The sequence below is a fragment of the Mastigoproctus giganteus genome, chromosome 10 (genome assembly GCF_048544385.1).
Source record: "Mastigoproctus giganteus isolate SK-2022 chromosome 10, ASM4854438v1, whole genome shotgun sequence".
Taxonomy (NCBI): Eukaryota; Metazoa; Arthropoda; class Arachnida; order Uropygi; family Thelyphonidae; genus Mastigoproctus; species Mastigoproctus giganteus.
The window spans coordinates 77,397,392-77,421,441 of NC_143584.1; the positions used below are offsets into that span (position 1 = coordinate 77,397,392).

General features: G+C 34.5%; 1 protein-coding gene across 1 annotated transcript in view; it reads right to left on the bottom strand.

The window, feature by feature from the left end:
- LOC150079102 (cysteine desulfurase-like) overlaps positions 1-24,050 on the bottom strand; it is a 225,576-nt gene that overhangs the window by 67,454 nt on the left and 134,072 nt on the right. Inside the window, exons 7-8 of the mRNA XM_090383894.1 lie at positions 22,989-23,082; positions 18,606-18,740 (exon numbers count right to left, since the gene is read on the bottom strand). Coding sequence (XP_090240020.1) covers positions 18,606-18,740; positions 22,989-23,082 — 229 coding nt within the window. The remainder of the gene's footprint in view (positions 1-18,605; positions 18,741-22,988; positions 23,083-24,050) is intronic.

Genomic DNA, 24,050 nt, shown 5'->3' on the forward strand with positions numbered 1-24,050 from the left:
TTTCCTGGACTTATTAAGCATGTCTCTTCCCTGATTACAACCGCTAGGTTTGGCACTTTGCTTCCCTGACACCAGTCTCTGAGCTACTGTCTGTACGTAGCCCTGCATCACTTAACCAGGCCTTTTATTTGGTGAATAAATTTTATCATTGGATACAAAAATTCTTCTTCTTCTTCAAAGTTTTTTAATTCTGTTTCCATCAAAAGTTTTTTGTCCTGTCAATTTTTTGTCACGCTCTTCAATGGATTCACTAAACCTCCAATCAACCGTAGATGTGCCTAACTACGCTTTTCTCTTTCTACCGTGGTTTGTCATCTTGGAAGTTTGGAGCCGTAATCTATAAACCCTGTTATCTGATCATCTAAATTTTACTGGATTTTATCTCATGTAGTTTGGAATTATTCTTGTTCTATTTTCTGTTTCGCAAGTTCCTTCACATTTTGGTATGTCCGTGGCACTTCTGTCGGACATTTCATGTTTTTAAGCCATCTATCCCAATTTTTTTTCAACGATAGAGGTCATCCCTATCTGTTTCTCTAAATCTATAAAAACTCAGTGACTTGTCATTGTTTCTCCCTTTCGCTTCCTGGCTGTGTACGTCGCTCCTCTGCCGCTCCTACTTAATGACTCCAGGTAACTTTTAGTTTTGATTTCACTTCTTCTCTACAAGCCTATGGTATTAACACCCATTTTTACTAATGCTTGCTTATACCAGAACCCTTTCTTTAAGGTTTGGCCTTACACACCCAGTAAGTTCAGTATTTTTAATGACTTTTTCTACACTTTTTTCCTTTATTCTGTCTTTTTCTATTTTTTCGTAAAACTATTAGTGCAATACGAGCATGATACGAACGTGCCGTCTATCCTAAATCCTATAGCTATTTTCACCTAGAATTTACCATTCCCTATACCATTTTCTATTATATCATTGTCTATACTTTTTCATGCACTTCACATACATTTGTATTATATTCCACATTACACTTTTGTAAATTTTCTATTTATTTTAATTTACATTTTTTACACTGCGTAGGGACTACACCTTGTCTACTAGTATCACGATAAGAGGCTGCATATTTGTCCCCCTTTTTCTAATACTACAGACAAGTTTGGAAATGCAGTGCTGATACATGGTCAGGAGTAGTCCCCTGATAAATTTCCTGGCTATGTATCATATTTTCATCTACTATATTCAGATTATGCATAATTCGCCATCCCCTGATTCAACCTCTTGCTAAAATTGCCCTCCTATATTTGAATATAGTGTTATTTATTTACTTGTATATTTCTTTTTCTTTTTCTTTTTTTTTTTTTTTTCTCTCCTCAGTCCCAGTTAATTTTTCCACTAGGTTTTTCAAATTCTTTCACCTGTTTAACCACTACTTCACTTCCACTTTCTACTATCCCTTAAACTTCTCATTTCCATTTTCACAGACACTATTTATTCTACAAACCAAACATTATTTATTTATATATATATATATATATATATAAGAATCTTCAAAGATTCCAGAGTAAATCTAGCCTCTGGCAAAAAAACAATAGATTTCAAACAGCAAATAAATGTGGTTTATGCAATTCCCAGTGCACCGGATTACAAATGCATATATATAGGCAGCACAAGATCATCGCTATATACAAGAATCCAAAAACATAAAAGCAGTTTAAAAGTAACAAAGTAACTTTGTTATAAATAACAAAGAAAAAACATACCAAATGGAAAAAAATAATGGTGGCTCACCACTTAGACACAAGACGTTACCCCTCTTTCGAAAACGTGATAATAATTGACAAACGATACAAAATTTAAGTTAGAAACCAGTCAGACACTAGCAATGAGATCAACAAACAGATCGATAAACATACATAGACCAATAATAATCTCTGAAGAATGGGACATAAAACAAATATCCTATAAGTTCAACTTTAACAACAGAAAATAACATCCCCCCCACAAATCCAGGACCTCTACTGATGGGGACGGGTAGTCACGCATCTGGATTTCTGAGTGAAACCCCTTTCTTTCCCTTTCCTACCTTTTTTTTTTCTTCTTCTTTCACCAAAAAAAAAAAAAAAAAAAATATCAACAATTTCCAAATTCCCAAACTATAAGCGTAATACAGTGAGACAGGAAATTTTTCCCCTTCACCCTTTTTTGACTAATCAACCCCCCTCCCATACACCATGTTATTGAAATACGGCAATGGTACGTGCCCAGGCTATAAAAGACGGCCTTGACACATATTCACCTTCCTTTGAAGATGGTATTAACAAAAAACCCACATCATCCTTCAGGACATCATCTCCCTTTATGCCAACAATTACTCCCCATCCAAAGATTTAGGACAAAAGCTGCCTTTTTCCTTTGTCCTCCTTCCATTTAATTGCAATTTCAACAACTTCTAATTACACCTCAGGTAAGAGTATTCTTCTGCTTTAAAATAAAATATATAATATTCCTTTAAAATTTCCAAAAATAGCCTATACTACCCTTTTCAAGAAAATCTACAAAATTTATTTTAAATCCATAATGAGATCATAGATCCTCTACAAGGAAAAATTACAATAAATTATTAGCATTTGTCCAATTTTACAAAAATTAGAGGGTCTTGACTACTCAAGTTGTCTGTCCAACAAGAAATTACTTTCTTGCATTAAGGATTACAGATATGCTGTCCTTTTGTATGAATTCAACCAGTCTAACAGTCATCTGCTGTGAATCTATTGTTTGGAATCCACATAGAAAGATTTACTCAAAGAAACTCCAAACTATTCAGCTTAACTTCATAAGGTACCTCTCCTCCAGGAATCTTCTATTCTACCATTCACAACTACTCTGTTGTGAGTGGTAGAATAGTTACTATCAATTACTCTGTGTTCTTTTGTCTTGAAACTCTTAATGCTAGAAGAACCGTATTGATTTAAATTTTTTTTTTTTTTTAAATAAAATTCTATCTGTTAATTATATTCTCCAGAACTATTGCAACTGACCAAAATCCATGTCCCTCCTGGGCCAACCCTGACTAACTGATATTAAGAAATTCAGTCCTATGAAAAGACTCAGAGCCGGCACTGATATTTAAAGTGCCTTTGTGCAAACAGCTTTTCAGCACCCCTTCAATGGCCTAAGTGTAAATTTAGGCCCTTAGACCCAGAAACACTATAATAGTCATTGTTTGTGAAGCACAAAAAAGGAAAAAGGAAAGATGGTGATGCTACATACATACAACAAGCTTTCATTACATAAATGCTTTAATAACAGAAATAATGAATAGTTACAAGAAAAATAATATAATTTTTTATATTATGATTATAAAGATATTTCTAACATTTTTAATACAATATTGCAACTTTTCTGACCTTTAAACTAGCAAACTTTTTAATTATATTACATTACTTAAATCTAATTCTTCTAATACTTCACTTTCTATAGAAATTGTTGATATATTAGATAATCTCTCTTGAGACATTGAGGATCTTAAATAATTTTTTTTATTTTCTTCAATTTTGAAAAACTTGGTTCGGCAGTAGCAACTGTTACCGGTAATGAAAAATATATTCTTAAAGAAATAGCAATATTTAGAAAAGAATCAACTAAATGATTATTATAAATAAAATTCAAAACATGTTTTTTGAATTTTATGGGTGTCATGTTTTAATTTAAGAAACAGTGCGAAGGTTTTATATCTTCGAACAGAGACACACCATCTATATCACTACTCTTATTTGAGTAATCTGTTAGTTTTAGTTGTAAATCTTTACAATGTGTTAAGATTTCACTTTCATCCCAATCCGATAGTGAACTTATTTTCGACATAACTTTAAACATGTCATTATATTCTTCTAAAAGTTTAAATAGCCCACATAATGACATTAAAGCAGAATCTAATAATACTAAAAAAACGGATGTTTTAAAATTTAATTTTGGATCTATGATGCATTCGTCTGCTGATCCGTAATCAAAACATCTTTTCTTTCCTCTTTGTTGTGTATTGACAGGAAACGTTGGTTTGATCTCTGTCTTCTGCGATTTGAATCACAGAACTTATGATAGATTCAAATGATTCATCTGTTCTAAATTCATTTAAATCAACATTAATTTTTTAAAAATTTTCTAAAGCTTCGCTCAGATTAAAATTGGAAAATCTGTAGCATTTTGCTAACGACATTAATTTTACTCAAAATATCATGCCACACAATAACGGAACAAATAAATTTAAACGATGTTAATTTTGATATAAATGTGTTAGCCTGAAATCTTGTGTCCACATCTTTTGTTGAATCATTTTCAATTTCTTTTAAAGCAAGTAAAGGTCTAATTGCTTTGATTCGACTTTCCCATCTCGAGTTAGATAATGGTTTTAGTGTTAGTTTTTTACATATTTAAGTAAAATACTCCATTGCTCTATGGATACAGAAAAGAAATTGTAAAATTCATGAACTACACTGACGAAATTAACAGTTTCAAACAAAATTTTTGCAGCATCATTGACGACTAAATTAAGACTATGGGCTGAGCAAGGAACATAAAAAGCTCTAGAGTTAGTTTCCAGTATTTTTTGCTGTAGCCCGTTGTATTTACCCCTCATATTAGTGGCATTATTGTACCCCTGTCTGCGAAGATTTTGAATATCCAATTTTAGTCTATAAATATGACTTAAAATAAATTCATACAATCCTTGCCCAGTTATGTCATCTACAGGACAAAAGCCTAATAAATGTTCTGATTTCATTTGTGCTTGCTTCTTTTATTATAATGTACGAAACAAATTATAACTGCCATTTGTTTGACGCAATTTACATCAGGGGTTGTGTCCAAAATAATGGAATAATATTTTGAATCTTTGACCATTTCTATTATATTTTGGCTAATAGCATCAGAAAGTAGTTCAAGAATTTCATTTTGAATTTGATGTCCCAAATAATGAGCGATGTTTTTTGAAGTTGAGCATTGAATACGGCGTAAATGTTCCGCCATAACTGCATCAAATTTTTAAAAGGTTTCTACTGTTCAGATGATCCGTGGAAAGCTACAGATTGTCAGGCTAAAAATTGTATCATGAATTATACATTCAATTACTGAATACCAGTACTTTTTTTCTGTCTCATAGTACTTCTGTTCTCGAGAATCAATTATGATATTTTTTGCTAAATTCGTTCGAAGTTGTGCAAAACTACTACTATTTTTGATATGAGATTCACTTTTTTCATGTTTACTTAAAATACGTGACAAATGTTGCCAGTCTTTGCATCCAAATTCATTATTATGTTGCGATTTGCCATCTCTGAAAAGTTTGCAATACAAACAAAATGCCAAATCTCTAGAAAATGAGTATACTAGCCATAATCTCAATACTTTTTCTCCATTTGGAAGTAACCTACTATAATAAGAAGTGTAAAATTTCCTTTCTAAATTATCTCCTGGAAAATCCCATTTGATTACTTGAGAAGGAGGATGTTCAACTATATAGTCTCTGTTTCATTGTTAAAAATTTTGGCCACATACCTGGATCTTCTAATTGGGAGAAAATTTTAGAAATGTCAATTTTTTGTATGTTTAATCGATTCTGGAAGAGTAGTAGTAGCAGATGTTGATGGTACATTCTGTTGTATTTGTTTCTGTTCTACTTGTTTTTTCTGGTTCTGTTTGATCAACTTTACTCAGGGGCTCACATCCGGTGAGTATGGGCTTGGTACACCCAAAGTCCTGAGCTGGATATCAACATTCTTCTCTTTCTTGGTGATTCCCTTCTACTTCTGACTCTCTCTCTCTCTCTCTCTCTCTCTCTCTCTCTCTCTCTATTTCAGGGTAGCGCAGAAATTTTTTTTTTTAGCCTGTGCAGCATAAGCCTCAGGCTTCATTGCACTATATGGCTAGTAATAATAATCAATCAATTCTGAAAGAATAATGGTGGACTTTGATAGTACACTCCATTGTTCTTGCACTTCTGTTCCACTTCCTTCTTCAGACAATTGAAAAATTTCAGAACATGGTGGTGATTTTTCAGGCTTCTTTTTTTTTTCTGAGGTTTCTAAGAATTTGCTTAAAGAACCAGACAATTGGTTGCACAATTCCTCTCGCATGGCATTCCATTTTTTATTTTGAGCACCAGATAATTTTGTCGATTTTGCTCTCAGACATCTAGAGTAAATAGGAATTAGTTTATTATTTAATGAGCAGGAAATTGGAATTTTTTTTTTTCGTATGAGAGAATTCATAACTACTCAAGATAAAAACGATTATATTCATTCAAAGTAAATTTAATTTTAAAATTTTGAAAATTGAAAATTGATCTGAATTTCTGAAAATTATGTTACTCATATGACAATTTTCGTTATATTAAAAGCACTAATTAATTTTAAAAATTTAAAAATTATGTCATTCAGAACTACAGTAATTCTTTTGCTGTTACATTTTGGGTCGAATTGAATTTCAATTCTTATAACTAATGAGAGAAATGGAAAAAATTATAAAATTTTACTTACCATGAGGAAAATGAATAGGAATTCACATAAACTATAAATATTAAATAACAAAAACAATAATGCTTGATAAAAAAAATTGCTTTATGTTTTTACTCTACCAACTATAAATGTTGAGTAAGGACCTAAGACAATTGCAGACCTATACAGGGTGTCTTAAAAATATTGGTACAAATGTTTAGGGGAGGTAGGTAACATCTAAAGGAATGTGAATCGCATAGGAACCCATAACCGGAAACATCACAGGAAAGTAGTAGCAGAGGCACAAGAAGCAGAAATGACACAAGACAGTAATAAGTAGCAAACATTTGACATAATATTAACAATGGAGTACGAGATGGATGCATTTCACGATGTTACAACAGATGCTCGAAGGTTCCACCATGAGACGCGATGCATACATGACACCGACGCAGCATGGATTAGCGGACATGGTCAAACATACCTGGAGTTTCTTTGACAGTAGCAGCAGTGCAGACAAGTTTTGCCATGAGATCCATTTCCATCTCCACAGGCGATTCATACATGATAGATTTGAGGGTTCCCCACAGAAAGAAATCAAGGCTTGATAAATCAGGTGAGCGTGGGGGCCAGGCAATGGGTCCACCACAGTCAATTCATCGGCGCCCAAAACGCCTGTTCAAATGGTCACGAACACACCTGCCATAATGGGCAGGCACCCCGTCATGTTGAAACCAAATGTTGCTTCTCACATTTGCTGGAACATCGTCAAGTAACCCTGGTAGAACTTGTTCAAGAAAGATCCGATATTTAGCAGAGTTCATATGGGATGGTAACAGGTATGGGGCGACTAAGCAGTCACCAACCATACCTGTCTACACATTTGTTGCGAAGCGATGTTGTGCCGTATGGGGGCACACACCGTGTGGGCCCTCTGCTAATCCATACACTAGGTGCATGTCTGCCAGCTCACATTTTGTATATTGATGCATGCTCTTTGTGCGGCAACTACTGCTTGAATGAGTAAACCAGAAATTTTCCCTCTCGCGAACTGATGAACAGTGCCGGGTACCAACTTACGGTGACGTTTCCGGTTATGGGTTCCTATGCGATTCAGATTCCTTTAGATGTTACTTACCTCCCCTAAACGTTTGTACCAATATTTTTGAGACACCTTGTATATATAGAAAATAGATCTTTAATGGATTTCTATTCTTGAGAAATAAACAATTAGTGCTGATAACAAGCCACAATTCTTTTTCTACAAATCTGTGCCCAATAATTAGTAAATATTCTATAAAATTGCATAAATAATGTATATTAACATAATTGTTTAATTTAATGTATTATTAAAAAATATTTTTATTATTATTTATAACATTTTTCCTACGACTGCACATAAAGTACTCATTTTTGTCACACATTTTAGTGCGTAAAATATCAGTTTTTGATTACAGTGCCTAAAAAGTATTTCACCCACTGGTGTGTGTGAAATAAATCAATATGGCTGCCACAAATGTCAAATTATATGAAATATCAACAATATAACTGATCAATTTGTATTGATTTGAAGTTTTTTTATTATTTTTGGTTAATACAAAAAGTTTAGTACAAGATTTATTTGTAAGAATTATTGAATCCAATAATTCGTTTGACATGTTTGCATTTTTATGATACCTGCACAGTTACCAAAAAATACTATCAATTGCCACCTCTTATTAGTCGTATCAATTACGCATATAATTATAATTTATTATCAATTATTGTGATCGTAGAAAAAATTTGTATGTGATACAAATTTTTTCTTGTGTGTAAAGAGCTGTTTTTGATCTCATGCTACAGTTTTCGTGTTCGGCTAACACTTCATGCGCATACCTTTGAACTCAATCAAAAACGCCTCCTTTACATATTTATGACATAATAACTATTTCAGATATTTCATACATTTACATTTTATATACTTATATTTTTTTATATATTTATATTTTATTATTATTTATTATTTAAAACCCAATTTGGCACCCCTCTTTAACTGGCACCTTTGTGCAGTGCACAACCTGCACACTTGCTCGCGTTGGCCCTGAACAGACTCTTCTCAACTGCAAATAATATCAATATAAATTTCTTTGACAACACAGAATTCCCTTGATACCATTAGGCCTGATGTAGCCCAGTGGTCAGGAGCGAGAGTGCATAGCACACGTTCCTTGAGTTGACCATGGTTCAAGCCCGTGACTACTAAATACGATAAATATTTGTATTGACGATTTATTGTAAACTCTACTGACTTGGTTGTCGTGCCGGAGTATAAACAGAAAATTTATTTATTTTTTTATTAATACTATAGGTGTGAGGACGTAGACTTCTTGAGCTCCTGCAAACGGATAAGTTTTCTTAGAAATTTTATCATATTTTTGATTAATTAACATATTAATTTGTGTTTTACAAATAGATTAAAAGGCTTAATAGCGTTCATTAGCTTATTTTTTAAATTTAGCTAGGATTTTGTAAGTTATGACTTGATACTTATATCGTTATTGTTTAAGTGCTTTGGCACAAATATCACAGCACGGAACCAGTAGCACAAAAGGCTTTAATTGTAATAAGTAAGTAGTTTGAAGGTTTTAATCACTTTTTGGGCATATATCTTTTGTATTTAGTTAAGGATATAATTAATTTAACATTGTGATCATTACGGTATAGCATAATGCATACCACTGCATTAGTTTAGTATATTATTGTATACTCAAGTCAATTAATCAATTAAATTTATTAACCTTATTAATTTTCATTGTTAATTAATTGAATTGTATTTAAATGTAAGTCATGCCCCAGACTCGATCAGCAAAGCAAAGTGTACAAAGTAACGGGATACTGTAATAATGCCATTACTATATTATCTACAATGGTTTAGTTATCATTTGTTGATATTTAGATATCAACATATCTATACATACACATATCATGAATCAGGCTGAACAGTGTGATCTCCAAAATGGAAGATGCTGGTTCCAGGTATTGTTAAATAAAATCAAAGTGGAAGAGTATTACAGAATGTCCATTGGGGCAAAAGTTAATGATGTTATAGAACAATTAGCACTTTTAGAGACAAAATGTGATACAGCTGTACATGTTGGTACTAATGATATTAAGTACAGTGGATTCCAATTATTTGGGCCACTGGTTAATCGGGGCAGCCGTTTATTTGGGGCAAATCTTAAAAAACAGAACCCAATCGATAAAATAGCCAGGGTTTACTTCGCTTAATTGGGACAACATGCCGTTTAATCGGGACAGGAGACCGCAGCACTGGAGATTACCCTACGATTGTCCCCGACTATACCAGGTGGTTCGTTTGGATTTCTGGAGGTCACAACCATAAAACAATAAAAACAATTAGCAGTCACCTGTTTGTTGGGCTTTTCTGTTAGTGCAATCTATCAAAATAGATAGTACACTCGATATTATTGAATCTGCAATAATACCAATAGCTAGAATTCTGTGGGTTATTATGGTGAAATGGGTTTATACTTCCACGAAATCTTCAATCATATAAAAAAAAATTAATTTTCAGATCTTCTCTTCATTCCTATTTTTAAAGCTTCGTAACTTGTTACTCCGTTCTCACTTGCATGTATCATGTTTCTTGCAATTTGCGTGTGCCGTGTTCTTTGTTATTGATTACTTATCTTTTTACTGTTTTAAATTTTAACCCCCACCCACAAATGTCAGTGAACAGAAATTATTATTATTATTAGCCACATGGTGCAATGAAGCCTGAGGCTTATGCTGCACCAGCCAAAAAAAATTTCGGAATTACCCTGAGAGAGAGAGAGAGAGAGAGAGAGAGAGAGAGAGAGAGAGAGAGAGAGTGAGAGAGAGAGAGAGAGAGAGAGAGAGAACAAGAGTCAGAAGTAGAAGGTTATCACCAAGAAAGAGAAGAATGATGATATCCAGAAATGTCAACTAGTTAATATGTACATATTACAGTACGTATTAATTATTCCAAATATCACGTATCATTTAATTTTTTAATTGGTAAGGTAATAAAGATAAATTTGTGCTTAATATACCTTTACTTTTATAGCCTGTAAATAATATTCCTCCCATTTTCGCTAATTAGAATCGCTGTTTAATAAAATTAAAATTCAATTCACAAACGTGATCACAATGACCGGCGCTTACTACACATTGTACTTTACTATGGTGACTCCATTATAATGTGATTTGATTGTACAGTGAACCAATTGTAAAGCAGGGGTCCATTGTATTTTTAACTATTTACGTGAAACTTCGGATAACTGGGGCAGCTGCTTAATCGGGTCAAAATGCAGTAGTCCCGATGTGTCCCAAATAACCGGGATCGACTGTATAAGCAATTAGATAAGAGGCAATATTGAGAAAAAGCCATGAGTCAGGGCAAAGCTTGAAAGTTTCTGGAATTTTGTTCAGGCATGATACAAGGAGTTTATCATGAGAGCCTTATCAATCAGGAGGCAGACTAAATTTGTTCTGGATTTTGCTGCTCTATTCTGATTATTATTTATTCCAGTTGTATAATGAGTGTTACTACAACGAAGAATGGAACGAATTATATTAGGAATCAGACTGTAAAATAAAAAAGAGAAACACATGGCTTAGGCAACAAACACAAATAAAGGACATTCTTATCAAAACTAAAGAAATGAAATGGACTTGGGCAGGATACAATGACAGATGGATTAAGAAAATAACAGAATGGTACCTACCCAAGAGGAGTTAAAAGAAAACCTGGAAGACAACAATGGAGATCAAAAGATGAAATTCATGAGTTCGTGGGTAGTAAATACATGGCCACTACATAAAACAGAAGGAACTGTTTGACAGTTGCTGGAGAGGCCTTCATCCCGCAGTGGATTGATGATGATGTTGATGATTGCATATTATCACAATGCATGACTTTTCCTGTAGAAATGGGAGGTCAACATTTTCTCACCTGTCTAGGATGCATTCTGCATTTTTTATTTGAAATGTCATTAAAAAAAATTCCATACAAACAACGAAGAGCAGATGAAATTGAAGCAGGTCTTGTTATATCAATGTGATGTATGAGCACATGCCAAAGTGTATGCTTGTCCATCCACCACCCTCAAAACCCACTGAGAAGTCATCATCATCAGCCATTTTCAATCCACTACAGGGTGAAGGCCTCTCCAGCATCTTTCCAGTTTCTTCTGTTTTGTGCAATGGCCATCCATTTACAACCCGTGAACTTGTGAATTTCATCTCTTCATCTCCGTCATTGTCTTCCAAGTTTTCTTCTAGCTCCTCTTGGGTACCATTCTGCTATTTTCTTAGTCCATCTGTCATCATGTCTTCGAGCTGTGTGTCCTACCCAAGACCATTTCGGTTCTTTAGTTTTGATAACAATGTCCTTTATTTGTGTTTACTGCCTAATCCATGTGTTTTTCTTCTTCAGATCTAATATTAGGAATCAGATCTAACAGTCTGATTCCTAATATAATTCGCTCCATTCTTTGCTGTATAGTTCTCACTTCTCTTCCATTCTTTTGGTGAGTGCCCAAGTCTCACTTCCATACATCATTGTTATTGTTATTTGGTTTTTAGGAGCATTAGCAACTAAGGCTATATTGCTCCGGGAATATGCGGTGGTCATTCCCTGACCTTTCCGCATCCTCCGTATTTGGTGGTCACGGGCTCGAACCCCGGTCTAATCAAGAAGTGTGCGCTACGCACTGCAGCTACTGCCCACCTGGCTATGGAGGCGCCCCATACAGCATGGTGGGAAGTATACATTGGTTCATTATTTTACGTTTCAAACAAATTGGGATATTGCTACTCAGTATGTGACTATATTTCCTGAATGCTATCCATCCAAAATTTATTCTCCTCTTGACTTCCAGCAATTTATCATTATTACAGCTGGTGACTCGTCCCAGATAAGTATATGAATCCACCCTTTCAATTTCTGCTCCTTCAATGATTATATCCCTTTCTGTGGCATACTTGTTCATCATTACTTTTGTTTTAGCCATATTAATCTTTAGTCCGAAATCATTACTAACTCTGCATAACTGATTAAGATTTTCTTCTAATTCTTTGGGATCATGGCTTATGATCACAATGTCATCTGCAAATCGTAAATGGTTTAGGTACTCTCCATTCACATTGACTGCTTTCTGTGACCAATCTATTCTTCTGAAAGCGTCCTCAAGGGCAGCAGTAAACAACTTCAGAGATATCATGTCACCTTGTTGAACTTCATTCTCAATTTTAAATTTGCTACTGTCTTTGTCTAGTCTAATAAAGGAGGAAGCGTTCTCATACATTTTCTTCAAAATCATAATATATGGGGTATCTATGTCTCATCTTTCCAGTGCCCAAAACATTGCCTTATGCTGTATGGAGTCAAATGCCTTTTCATAATCCACAAATGCCAGGCATAATGGTGTTTTATATTCATTTACTTTCTTCATTAGCTGTGATATTACATGAAGATGATCTATAGTTGAGAATCCTCTCCTAAAACCAGCTTGCTCTTTCGGTTGATTCTCATCAAGTATTCTTTCCAATCTGTTAGTAATGGCCCTTGTGAACAACTTGTAGATGTGGGATAACAAGCTAATTGGTCTATAATTTTCAAATTCTGATTTTTCTCCTTTCTTATGCAGCAAAACTAATATTGCATTATTCAGCTCCTTAAGTGTCATGCCTTTTCTAATGCACTTTGTGAAGTCGCTTCCTCCCAATTTTAACAACTGTACAGTAACTTCATCTTCAACACAATTAAGAATCAGAAAGCCCCCTGTGGCTTTCTGATTCTTAATTGTGTTGAAGAAAATTACAAGATGAGGTAGAACATGTGTTGAAGAAAAAGAATCAGAAAGCCCCCTGGGGCTATCTGATTCTTAATTTTATTCTTAATTTCTGATTCTTAATTTGACCCAATGATATACCCAATATCCTACCTCATCAGGAAGGATATTGGGTATATCATATGTGTTACTAATTTGTGATCCATCTTCCCCACTGCCGGCATCATATCCTAGCTCCTCGTATAATTCTCTATAATAGTCTTCTGCAATTTGAATTATGCCTTCTCTTATTTATAAATTATATTTATAAATTTGAATTATGCCTTCTCTTATACTTATTTATAAGTACACCATCGCTATTCTTCAGTTTCAGCATCATTTGTCTTTCTGTACTACTGCTCATGGCTACTGATGTAAGTCCTTTTTTTCCCCTTAATGCTTGTTCTACTTTTCTTGTGTTAAATCTTCTTATATCCTGTCTGAGTCTTTTTCTAATGGCTTTGCATAACTCAGCATACTCAATTTTATCCTTGTCAGTGTTTATCTTGCTCTTCATTTGTTATCTTCAGTTCATCATGACAAGTGTTTCATGATTAATTTTTTCTTCTTTGGATTTCTTTTTATCAATAGGTTTCTTGGGCTTTATCACTTTCAGAAGGTTGTAGTATTCCTCGCCGTATTCCTCACTGAGAAGTATCACATATAAAATGTACTTCAACTAACAACCCTTGTACTTTATTCTGTGTACAGATTATATTTTCAAATGTCTTTAAAAAAAACAGATAACTGTAAATAAATGATGCTACTGCATGTGAGATTTTTAAAACCTGCATTTTTGTTCTAAGCAAATCGGAATGCAGAATAGACAGTGTAAAGACAGTTCATTTTCAAGTCAATGGATTAAATAAGACTTAAGAGAAATTTCTAAATATCACTATAGATCATAAAATAAATCAGAAGTTATGTAAGTAAAATAACATCTAAAATACCTTTTGAATTTTCATTAAGAAAAACTATAGTATGAGAGAACAGGAAAACTTACATCTTGCATAGACATATTTGTGGAACACAAACATATATCTGCAAGATGCTGTAATAGACTAAAAAAGACTTGTTTCTTCTTTTAGCAAATATTGCTGAAATGAATTTTAAAATATCCTACATATAGCCACAGAGCTATACAAGGACTTCAATAAGTTAAGTTCAAAATTTATGATAAAGAAAAGGAAAATATTCAAATATGAATTCAGCAATTAAATTAATGCAAATGAAAAAGAATTAGCCAAAATTTTAGAAGTGCTGACTAGGCTTTAGAGTCCCTAAAAACAAGCTCAACTATATTAAAATTACTTTGATATTTGTAGATTTTTCAACAACATTATTAATTTGAAAATTATGAATAATGCAAATCTCATGAAAGAGTGAAGAGATCCATATATGGTTTTACAGGACTACCATATTTCTGATATTGATGGATAACATTTACTGAGTCACAGAAAAAGTTTCTGAAATATAGTTCCTCTCAGTTGAGGAGAGGACAAAATGTTTTTAAACAATTAATTATAATTAAATCTGTACACAATTAGCATTAGCATTAGCATTAGCATTAGTAGAGGCATACGATGCAAGAAAGCAAGCTTATTCAGCATCAGCCCAAAAAAAAAAAAAAAAAAAACCCTCTCCCATTTCACCCCTCCGTTCGTTCGAAATACCTGTCCAGTTGAGCTTTAAATTTGTTTAGGCTATCAACTTCAACAACAAGTGATGGAAGTCGGTTCCACCAACCAACCACCCGCTGGCCAAAGGCAAATTTCCGCACATCTATCCGACATCCGTCCTTCCTCAATTTGAATTTATGCCCTCTGAGGTGATTATTCTGAGAAAGATGAAGAATCCCATTGGCATTGAGCATGCTCAAACCATTCAAGGCCTTATACACCTCTATCAGATCACCTCGCCGGTGCCTAGTCTCCAGACTCTGTAATTTGCAAAACTTAAGCCTTTCTTCGTAAGAGCAACCCTTTGTTCCATTTACTAATCTTGTTGCCCTTCTCTGTACCCGTTCCAGCAGCTCTACATCCTTCTTGAAATGAGGCCTCCAGACCTGTATACAGTACTCAAGATGTGGCCTAACCATTGCCTTATACAAGGGAATAATCACCTCCTTATCCCTGCTAGAAAAATTCCTGTATATCATTGACAAGACACCATGAGCTACTCTTGCAGCTCGTCTGCACTGCTCAGAGAACTTCATATCTCCCTGCACAATTACCCCCAGGTCCTTTTCATTCTCCACCACTGTCAGTGTGGTACCGCAGAGTTGATACGTTGCTCTGGGGTTACTGTTACCCATATGCAGTACTTTACATTTGTCAATGTTAAACTTCATTTGCCACCTCTCAGCCCATCTGTTCAACCTTTCCAGATCCTGTTGCAGCAGCATAGCGTCAGTAGTGTCCTTGACGACCCTGCCAACCTTTGTATCATCTGCAAACTTGGACATTAAACTTGATATCCCATCATCAATATCATTCATAAACACCGAAAACAACAACGGACCCAACACTGAACCTTGAGGAACTCCACTAATAACATTAGTCCACGTTGAGCAGTGTCCATTGATTACCACTCTCTGTCTTCTGCCACTCAACCATCCCCTTATCCATAGCAGCAATTTGCCTCCAATGCCACACTGCTCCAATTTGTGCAGCAGTCTTCCATGTGCAACAGTATCAAAAGCCTTTCTAAGATCCAAATATATAATATCAAAGTTATTCCCTGCATCCAGTTCTTTTGTGACTACATCATAGTATCCAATCAAATTGGTCAGGCAAGACCTGCCCTTAACAAAACCATGCTGCGTCTGAGCTATAACTGAATTCTTGTCTAGATGATCCTGCAGTGCTTCTTTAACCAGTGCCTCCATTAATTTACCTGGAACAGAAGTTAAACTAACAGGTCTATAATTACTTGTGTCAGCCTTTGATCCTCCTTTGTGAATTGGGGTTACATTTGCACATCTCCAGTCTATGGGTACCTCCCCTGAGTCCAAAGAAGCTCTCATAATTATGGCTAGGGGTTTGCATACTTCCTTTGCTGCCTCCTTTAATATAACTGGATAGATCCCATCCACCCCAGGTGCCTTTTTTATGTTTATCCTCAACAATCTCTCCTCCACTTTCCTCTCAGTTATTACAAAATCATCCAGCTCACTGCCAATGTTTACTTTACCTACATCATTCTCCTTCCTGAATAACTCCTCATGCGTGAATGTAGATGCAAAATACTCGTTTAGATTGTTAGCCACCTGAGCAGGATCCTCAACTGTTGAACCATCAATATCCAGTGGACCAATCTGATTCATCCCTTTCCTTCTCGAGTTCAAGTATGTAAAGAACTCTTTTCTGTTTTTCTTTGCATCCTTTGCCAAGGATTTTTCGTAGTCTGCCTTTGCCTGCCTAATCTCCTTTATGACTTGGTTACAGACCAACTTATATCTATCATAGGCTTCCATGTCACCCATTAATTTATATGTATCCCATGCATTTTTCTTCTCTGCCACATGTCTCATTAGTTCATCTGACAACCATTTAGGCCTAAACCTTGAACAATATTTCTTAGTTGGTATGTAAAGCCTGGTAGCCTCCAAGATTAGTTCCTTGAATGCTTCCCATTTTGAGTTTGCTGTTGGTAACATCATCAGTTGGTCCCACTGTATAGAATTTAAATACTGTCTCAGACCATCATAGTCGCCTTTACGAAAACAAAAACCCTTCCCTTTACCTCTGATGGTAGTTACCTCCTTGAGTAAATCCCACTTCAACACACTGTGATCACTGCCACCTAGTGGTTCATTTATCTGCAGGTTCAAGCAGGTACAATATTAAGAATACATTTAATAACTCCAATAACCATGATCATTTCAGCTAAGTGAAGTTTCTCAAGGTTAACATGGATTAAATATAAATTGAATTTGACAGAGCAGCCAGAAACAAATCAACACATTCAGTGCTATCCTATAGAAAATGATTTGTCAAAATAAATTGATTTCTTGAAAGGACAACGAAGGTATTAAACCTTCTAAACATGAAATGTGGCATTTGGTGAAAATGTAGTTAGAAAATTGTCAATCAGGTTACAGTTAAATGAAAGAGATGCAATTTGTTGATTTCGGGAATGCCTAACTGATAAGAAGGTTTTGGAAGAATTGAAGCATTTGATGAATGCTCTGAGTATGATACCAATTTCATCGAGTGAAAGAGAACGAGGATTTTCACAAATGAATTTGATCATCAGCCCAACCAGAGCTTCATTAATGACAAAAACAATTGCTTAAAATTGTAGGCCCACCTCTGACATGCTTCAATTCAGCAAAATATATCGATTTGTGGCTGCTTCGGAAACATCATTCAGCAACAGACACAAACAGTAAGAAAAGAAGTCAGCATAGTCAGAATAAAAAATTGGAATATTCTACAAAAACTTTATTAGAAATTATTTTTACTTATTACTTATTTTACTTTACTTATTTTTTTATATACTTGAATAATAAATGTATGCTTAATAAACTGTGCGTTAATATACTTAATTTGTTGTTCTTATTCCAAAAACATTACTACTGAAGTATTAATATCAGGAATATAAATTTTAGAGTCCTTTTCATAGCCTTTTAATTTTCAATTTTTCCTGATAGCAAAGAATGAGTACTGGCACCTATTTTTTTACAAAAAAGCACTGACCACTACTAATGAAAATCATGACATAGTGATTCTTATCAATAAATAACATCTATCTTCCACTGCAAAGCTGCATGAGAGAGAGAGAGAGAGAGAGAGAGAGAGAGAGAGAGAGAGAGAGAGAGAGAGAGAGAGAAGCCTTATGTACTGCAATAATTTAGTATCTTAATGAGATCCTAATATTTCATTCTATGTTGTATCAATCTCAAGTGGATATCTGTCTTTTAAGTTTTACAAAAAAATATAATCAAAGAATGAAACCGCTTAATTGAGTTCATCTCTGACACAGCACTTGGATAATAAAGATAAAAACTGTTAGACGGGTAAGCAAACAATGTGAAGAAAATTCTTGCAATCTTAAACAGCTTTGAAACAAGCTCCCTGGGAAAAAGCCACTTCTTTTACTGCAGTGCTATAATACTAATTAACTGATTTCACAAAAATTAAAGAACTAAATTGCATTAAATTATATCTTAATATTGAATTATCACAAGACACTAAAATATTTTTTTTTTCCTGAACAAAAGGAATAAAAAGAATAGTTTAGTACATTCCAAATTATCAATGACTGAGAATAATACAGCATTTCTATGTATGTTTTCTGGTTTACCTTTAGGTCCATAAATTTTATGCCCACTTATGGACATAAGGTCAATATTCATTTTGTTAACATCAACAGGTATCTTTCCTACTGCCTGGGCTGCATCTGTATGAAAAAATACCTTCTTTGCTCGGCATATTTCACCTACATATACACAAAAGAAATTTCAATGACTACTATCCATTTTTCAGACAAAATTTGAACAAATAAGAAAAATGTGACAATTTATAGGCATAAAGTAGGTGAAAGTGAACCAAGATACAGTAAGAACAGTTATACAGTAAGAGTACATTAAGAATTTAAATAATTTCAAAATATCCACCAAAGGCATTAACACAGTTATACCATGTGTCAACAACCTTTTTGTGCTGTCTGCAGAATTTTGATAGATGCTGCAGTATATTTGAAACTACAACTCTGCACTTACCATTTATAAGTTGAGCCATCAGCTTTTATTTAATTTGTATTACCAATCATATATTCAAATACATTATCTTGTTAACAAATTCTGACTATATTTGTTTCAGTACTTCTCATCAAAATCTACTGCATCCCAGAAGACATCATTTCATGTATTGCTTTTGTTCACAGAAACAAACAGTACACACCATTTTTTTTTTTTTTTTTTAATGAAATCCCCAAACACAAAAAGTGTTAGAAGCTAGAGTACTTGATACCACATATTGGTTGACAGATGGGAAGACAGAAAATACACCTTGACATTGGCCTTGAATTTCTGACAACCTACAGGAAATATATATGAAGGAAGGTTGTTCTGGAAAATGGAAAGTAAAGAGATAAATGAAGAAGAAGAAAAGTGGGTTTTGAGATTTCAAAGTTGGACAGAAAATCCATGCTGACTGATCATTGGGGGAGGGGAAGAGAATTATAGATGCCAACTGAGAAGAACAGTGCCCATGGAAGTATCTATAGAAAAGCACGCGGCATAAACGGAACATCTGTGACAGTGTGAACAGACTTTGTACAAAACAGGTTATTAATTACCCTGACTGCCCTCTTTTGAATGAAGTCTAAAAGCTTGAGAGAGTTTGGGGCACAACCCCAGATATGGGAATAACATTTCATGGTAGGCAGGATTTGAGATTTGTACAGAGTGAGTAACTGTTTAGAAGAAATGCCAAGAGTGAAAAAGAAAACCAGTTTTTAGATGCATACACAATTTTCTGATGTGCAAATGCCAAGAGAGAGAGAGATTACAAGTCAGAGTAATCCCTAATGAACATATGTAATCTTGTCTAAAGATGTGAACATCATTGAAGATAAGCATAGGAGCGAAGAATACTTTTTGAGAGATATAAGACAGGACTGAGTTTAGAAGGACTGAAATTAACTAAGTTATCTTGCCCCATTGTAAAATTACCTGGATCAGCATTTAAGGAATTGGTAGTGTATATTCAAGAAGATGAAGTTGTTTATGCAGGGCACGGTTTCTCAAACTGGAAGGCAGAATGCAACATGCTATCAGCAAAACTATGGATAGGATTTTCAGTCAATGGAGGAAAGTCATTAATATACAAGAGCAAGGGAGTGTGAGAAAGAACTGAACCTTAGGGAAATCTAGCACTAGTAGTAAAATTAGAAGATAATGAGCCATCTACCATCACCTGCAATGAGTGGTCAGAGAGAAAACTGGATACCCAATTGCAAAAAACAGTCGGCAGTCCACAAGACAGAAACGTTTAGAAGACCTGTATGACACACACACACACACACACACACACACACACACACACACACACACACACACACACACACACACACACACACACCTAAAAAAAACAGTCTTAGAAATGTCAAGAGCTTCAGTTTTCCCAAACTTTTCCACTGAATCTGTCCACAGATGGTAACATAATCTAATATATCACTGGTGGAAACCACACTGAAGACCGCTGATCAGATGGAGGAGTTAAAAGTAGTTTAGGAACATATGGGTATAGTAACAGAACCTTTTCTTCAAGTTTTTGGGAAAGCAAGTGACATCTCACCAATGGTACAAACTCATTTTCAAACCATGAAGCAAAAATATCGCTCGTCATCCAAGTTGAAGCTATTTTTATAAATCACAAGTAGAATTCATGTTTACATGCTTAAAACACCAGGGACTTTTACTTTTACCAATGCAAAATGGCTTCAGCTTATGATTTCCAGCCTTGTTTGCACACAATAACAGAGTAATTCTCTCTTTGTTAGTTTTTATGCCCTCTCTTTTGGGTGCATATTTGTTTAGTACATAAATGTTTTTAAATATCAATTTTTTCTTATTTTGATTTGACTGTCAATATGAAATTATTTCCAGAAATCAATGATAACATTTAAAAAATAAAAAAAATTGACAAAAATAACGAAAAAAATATAAAAAATCCACTTATATTTTTTTGATGTGGTAACGTTCCCTGATTCAATTGTTAACTTTTCAATCAGAACCTCAGAAATTTTTTTTCAATTTTGTCTTTTGTAAGCATAAATTGGACAATAAAGCTAACAGGAATGGATTTTCTTTATTTTCAAAACTATTTTCCTACCAACGTCTATTATAAACTCTGTCTACAATTACATGAAAACAAAGACAACATATGATAGCCATTACTTGAATATTTCTGAAGTCTGGAAATATTTAAGTAGATGCTAGCTTTATGTTATACTCGTACATAAAAAAATAACACATTATTGAAATTATCTTCAAACCTGTACATATATAGGCACTGCAGAGTCCACATATTAAAATCATATACGAGGGGTTTCTGAAAATTAAGGTAACACTTTTTTTTTTTCTTAATAATAGTGAAAGGGAATGAGATGAAACGTGGTGGACAGATAGACCTGTTAATAATGTTCAAAAAGACTGCCAGTGCAGTGTTGAGGTACTGTTGCCTCACAGCAGATTCCAGTTGCAAAATGGCAGCTACCATGAGAGTGTGGTCCAAAACAGATGTTAATGAAGTTATTCACTTTTTGCAAGCAAAGGGGTCTTCACCAAGTGACATTCACTGTGAACTGGTTGCTGTGTATGGCAAAAAAGTGAGGAGCAGGTGCATTTTGTGTGCAATGAATTTTGGTGCATCAAGACAGAAGACAACATTTCGCGCATTAAGAGCATCATTCTTGAAAACAGGCAAATGAAACTGCGTGAAATTCACAAATAGTGAACGTAAGTAAATCGACTGTTCACGAAATTGTTCACAATGTCCTTGGCTTTCGAAAGGTGTGCTGCTGCTGGGTGTCCCAACAATTGTCAGAGGAGAACAAAGCAAAACGCATGGGGATGCATCTGGAGAATCTGTTGTGATACAGCAACAAAGGAGAGGATTTTCTCACTCGCATAGTCACAGCAGACGAAACATGGGTTCATCACTTTACTCCGGACAGCAAACAAGACTCCATGACCTGGTAACATCCACATCTCCCGTGCGCAAAAAAATCGAAACTGTTTCCAGTGTCCGTAAAGTCATGGCCACAGTGTTCTGGGATTGCCAAGGCATTCTGTTGGTGGATTTCTTGCCGAAAGGAGGAACAATCAATGCACAACTTCACCGTGCAATGTTGGAAAAACTGAAAGCCAACATTCGACGCAAATGACCAGGACTCCTGACAAGCGGCATGATTTTGTTGCATGACAATGCAACTCCACATACTGCCTACACCACTCTTGAGTGGTTAAGCCATAATCATTGGGAAACTCCGTCACATCTCTCCCACAGCCCAGACTTAGTGCCTTCAGATTTATATTTGTTCGGCCCTCTGAAAAAACACTTTTCAGGAAAGCATTTCACCATGGATGAGGAAGTTTATCAGGAGGTGCAGTGTTGGTTACCGTGTGTGGGCACAGACTTCTTCAGTACTGGTATTGATAAACTGATCCATCATTGGGACAAGTGCATCAATAAAACTGGAGACTTTGTGGAGAAGTAGTGCACGTTCACTTATTTCTTGGTGTGTAATTTCAACTGCATATTATTAAACATCATCAAGAGAAAAAAATGTGTTACCTTACTTTTCGGAAACTCCTCGTGTACACACACACACACACACACACACACACACACACACACACACACACACACACACACACACACACATGTAAGTGTGTATACTAAAGCCCACAGATTTAAAAAACATATGCATAAATACTCACAAAAGAATCAAACTATATGTGTTTATCTTCATTTCTGATTTTTCAAATCAGTTGCATAATTTTTATACCATTTTTATCACTTTCACAAATGGAGAGGCAGGCCACTTGTGGCACAACTGCTACAGATTGGCTACTCAATTTATAACAAATAACATAACTACAATACATCAAATAAATCATTATTTATGGTTTAATTTAAATACAGTTCTTTAATAAACATGTACATTTTATTCACTCACCAATTTCTTTTATAGGTTGCTTTACTCCTATTTCATTATTTACAGCCATCACAGAAACAAGAACAGTATCTGGTCGAAGAGCCCTCTTAAAATCCTAAAATATTCAAAAGGAAAAAAAAAATTTTTATACTATTGTAAAGGAGAATTAAAACCATAAATTAAATTAACCATAAATCTAAAGGAGATTTAAACCACGCTAAAATAATAGCTTATGCAATTATTTTAGCATACTCTATTTGAGCATGTAATAGTGTAAACAAATCCTGTAATTGTATTGTACTTATATTGCTAATGTTTTTCTATAATCTATTTTCTAGGTTTGTTACTCTTATTTCATTAAGATTATTACTATATTTAATTCATTTATTTTTATTTTATATGATTATCACATGATATACGATTATTATTCATATATCACGTGAAATTAACTATACATTAAGGTGATGTTTCAGGCACCTTACCAATACCCATTATCAGACCATGCTGTTGAGGAAATAGAAAATATATAAAGGGTTACAAAATTTGAATATATTACAATACTATAATTACAAATGTTGCAATTACACAATTCTAAAGTATTAAGTTTGAATTACTGTTACAATATAAACTAGATATTAAATTAGGTAAATCTTAGGCAAATACAAAGAGATTAAATTCTTACCTGCTGACAGACTCCTCTTGCTGATTCTCCCAGAAACCTGATGTGCATACAAGCAAGAGGTGCTGCCAGCAGGTAAATTATAGATGAGGGATTAAGTCTAATAGCCAATAGAATTGTGGCAAGTTTTCTATCCTGAATCTAAGGTTCTTCTGTAGTGGAAGTTGTAGTGACGTTTGATCTCATACTCTGAACATCAGGATTGGTGTGCATGCTGATGTGGGATAGTCCTCCAGACATCTGGCCTATTTTCTTTTCCTGGGTTTTCATTTCTTATCAAAAAGATGGCAGAAATATTGCTAGTTGAATTCAAATCCCTGTTTTCTATTGACTGCTGAGGCTCTGAACATTTTTATGAAGAAGGCTTCTTTGAATTTCTGCTGTATTGGCTGTGCATAGAAAGG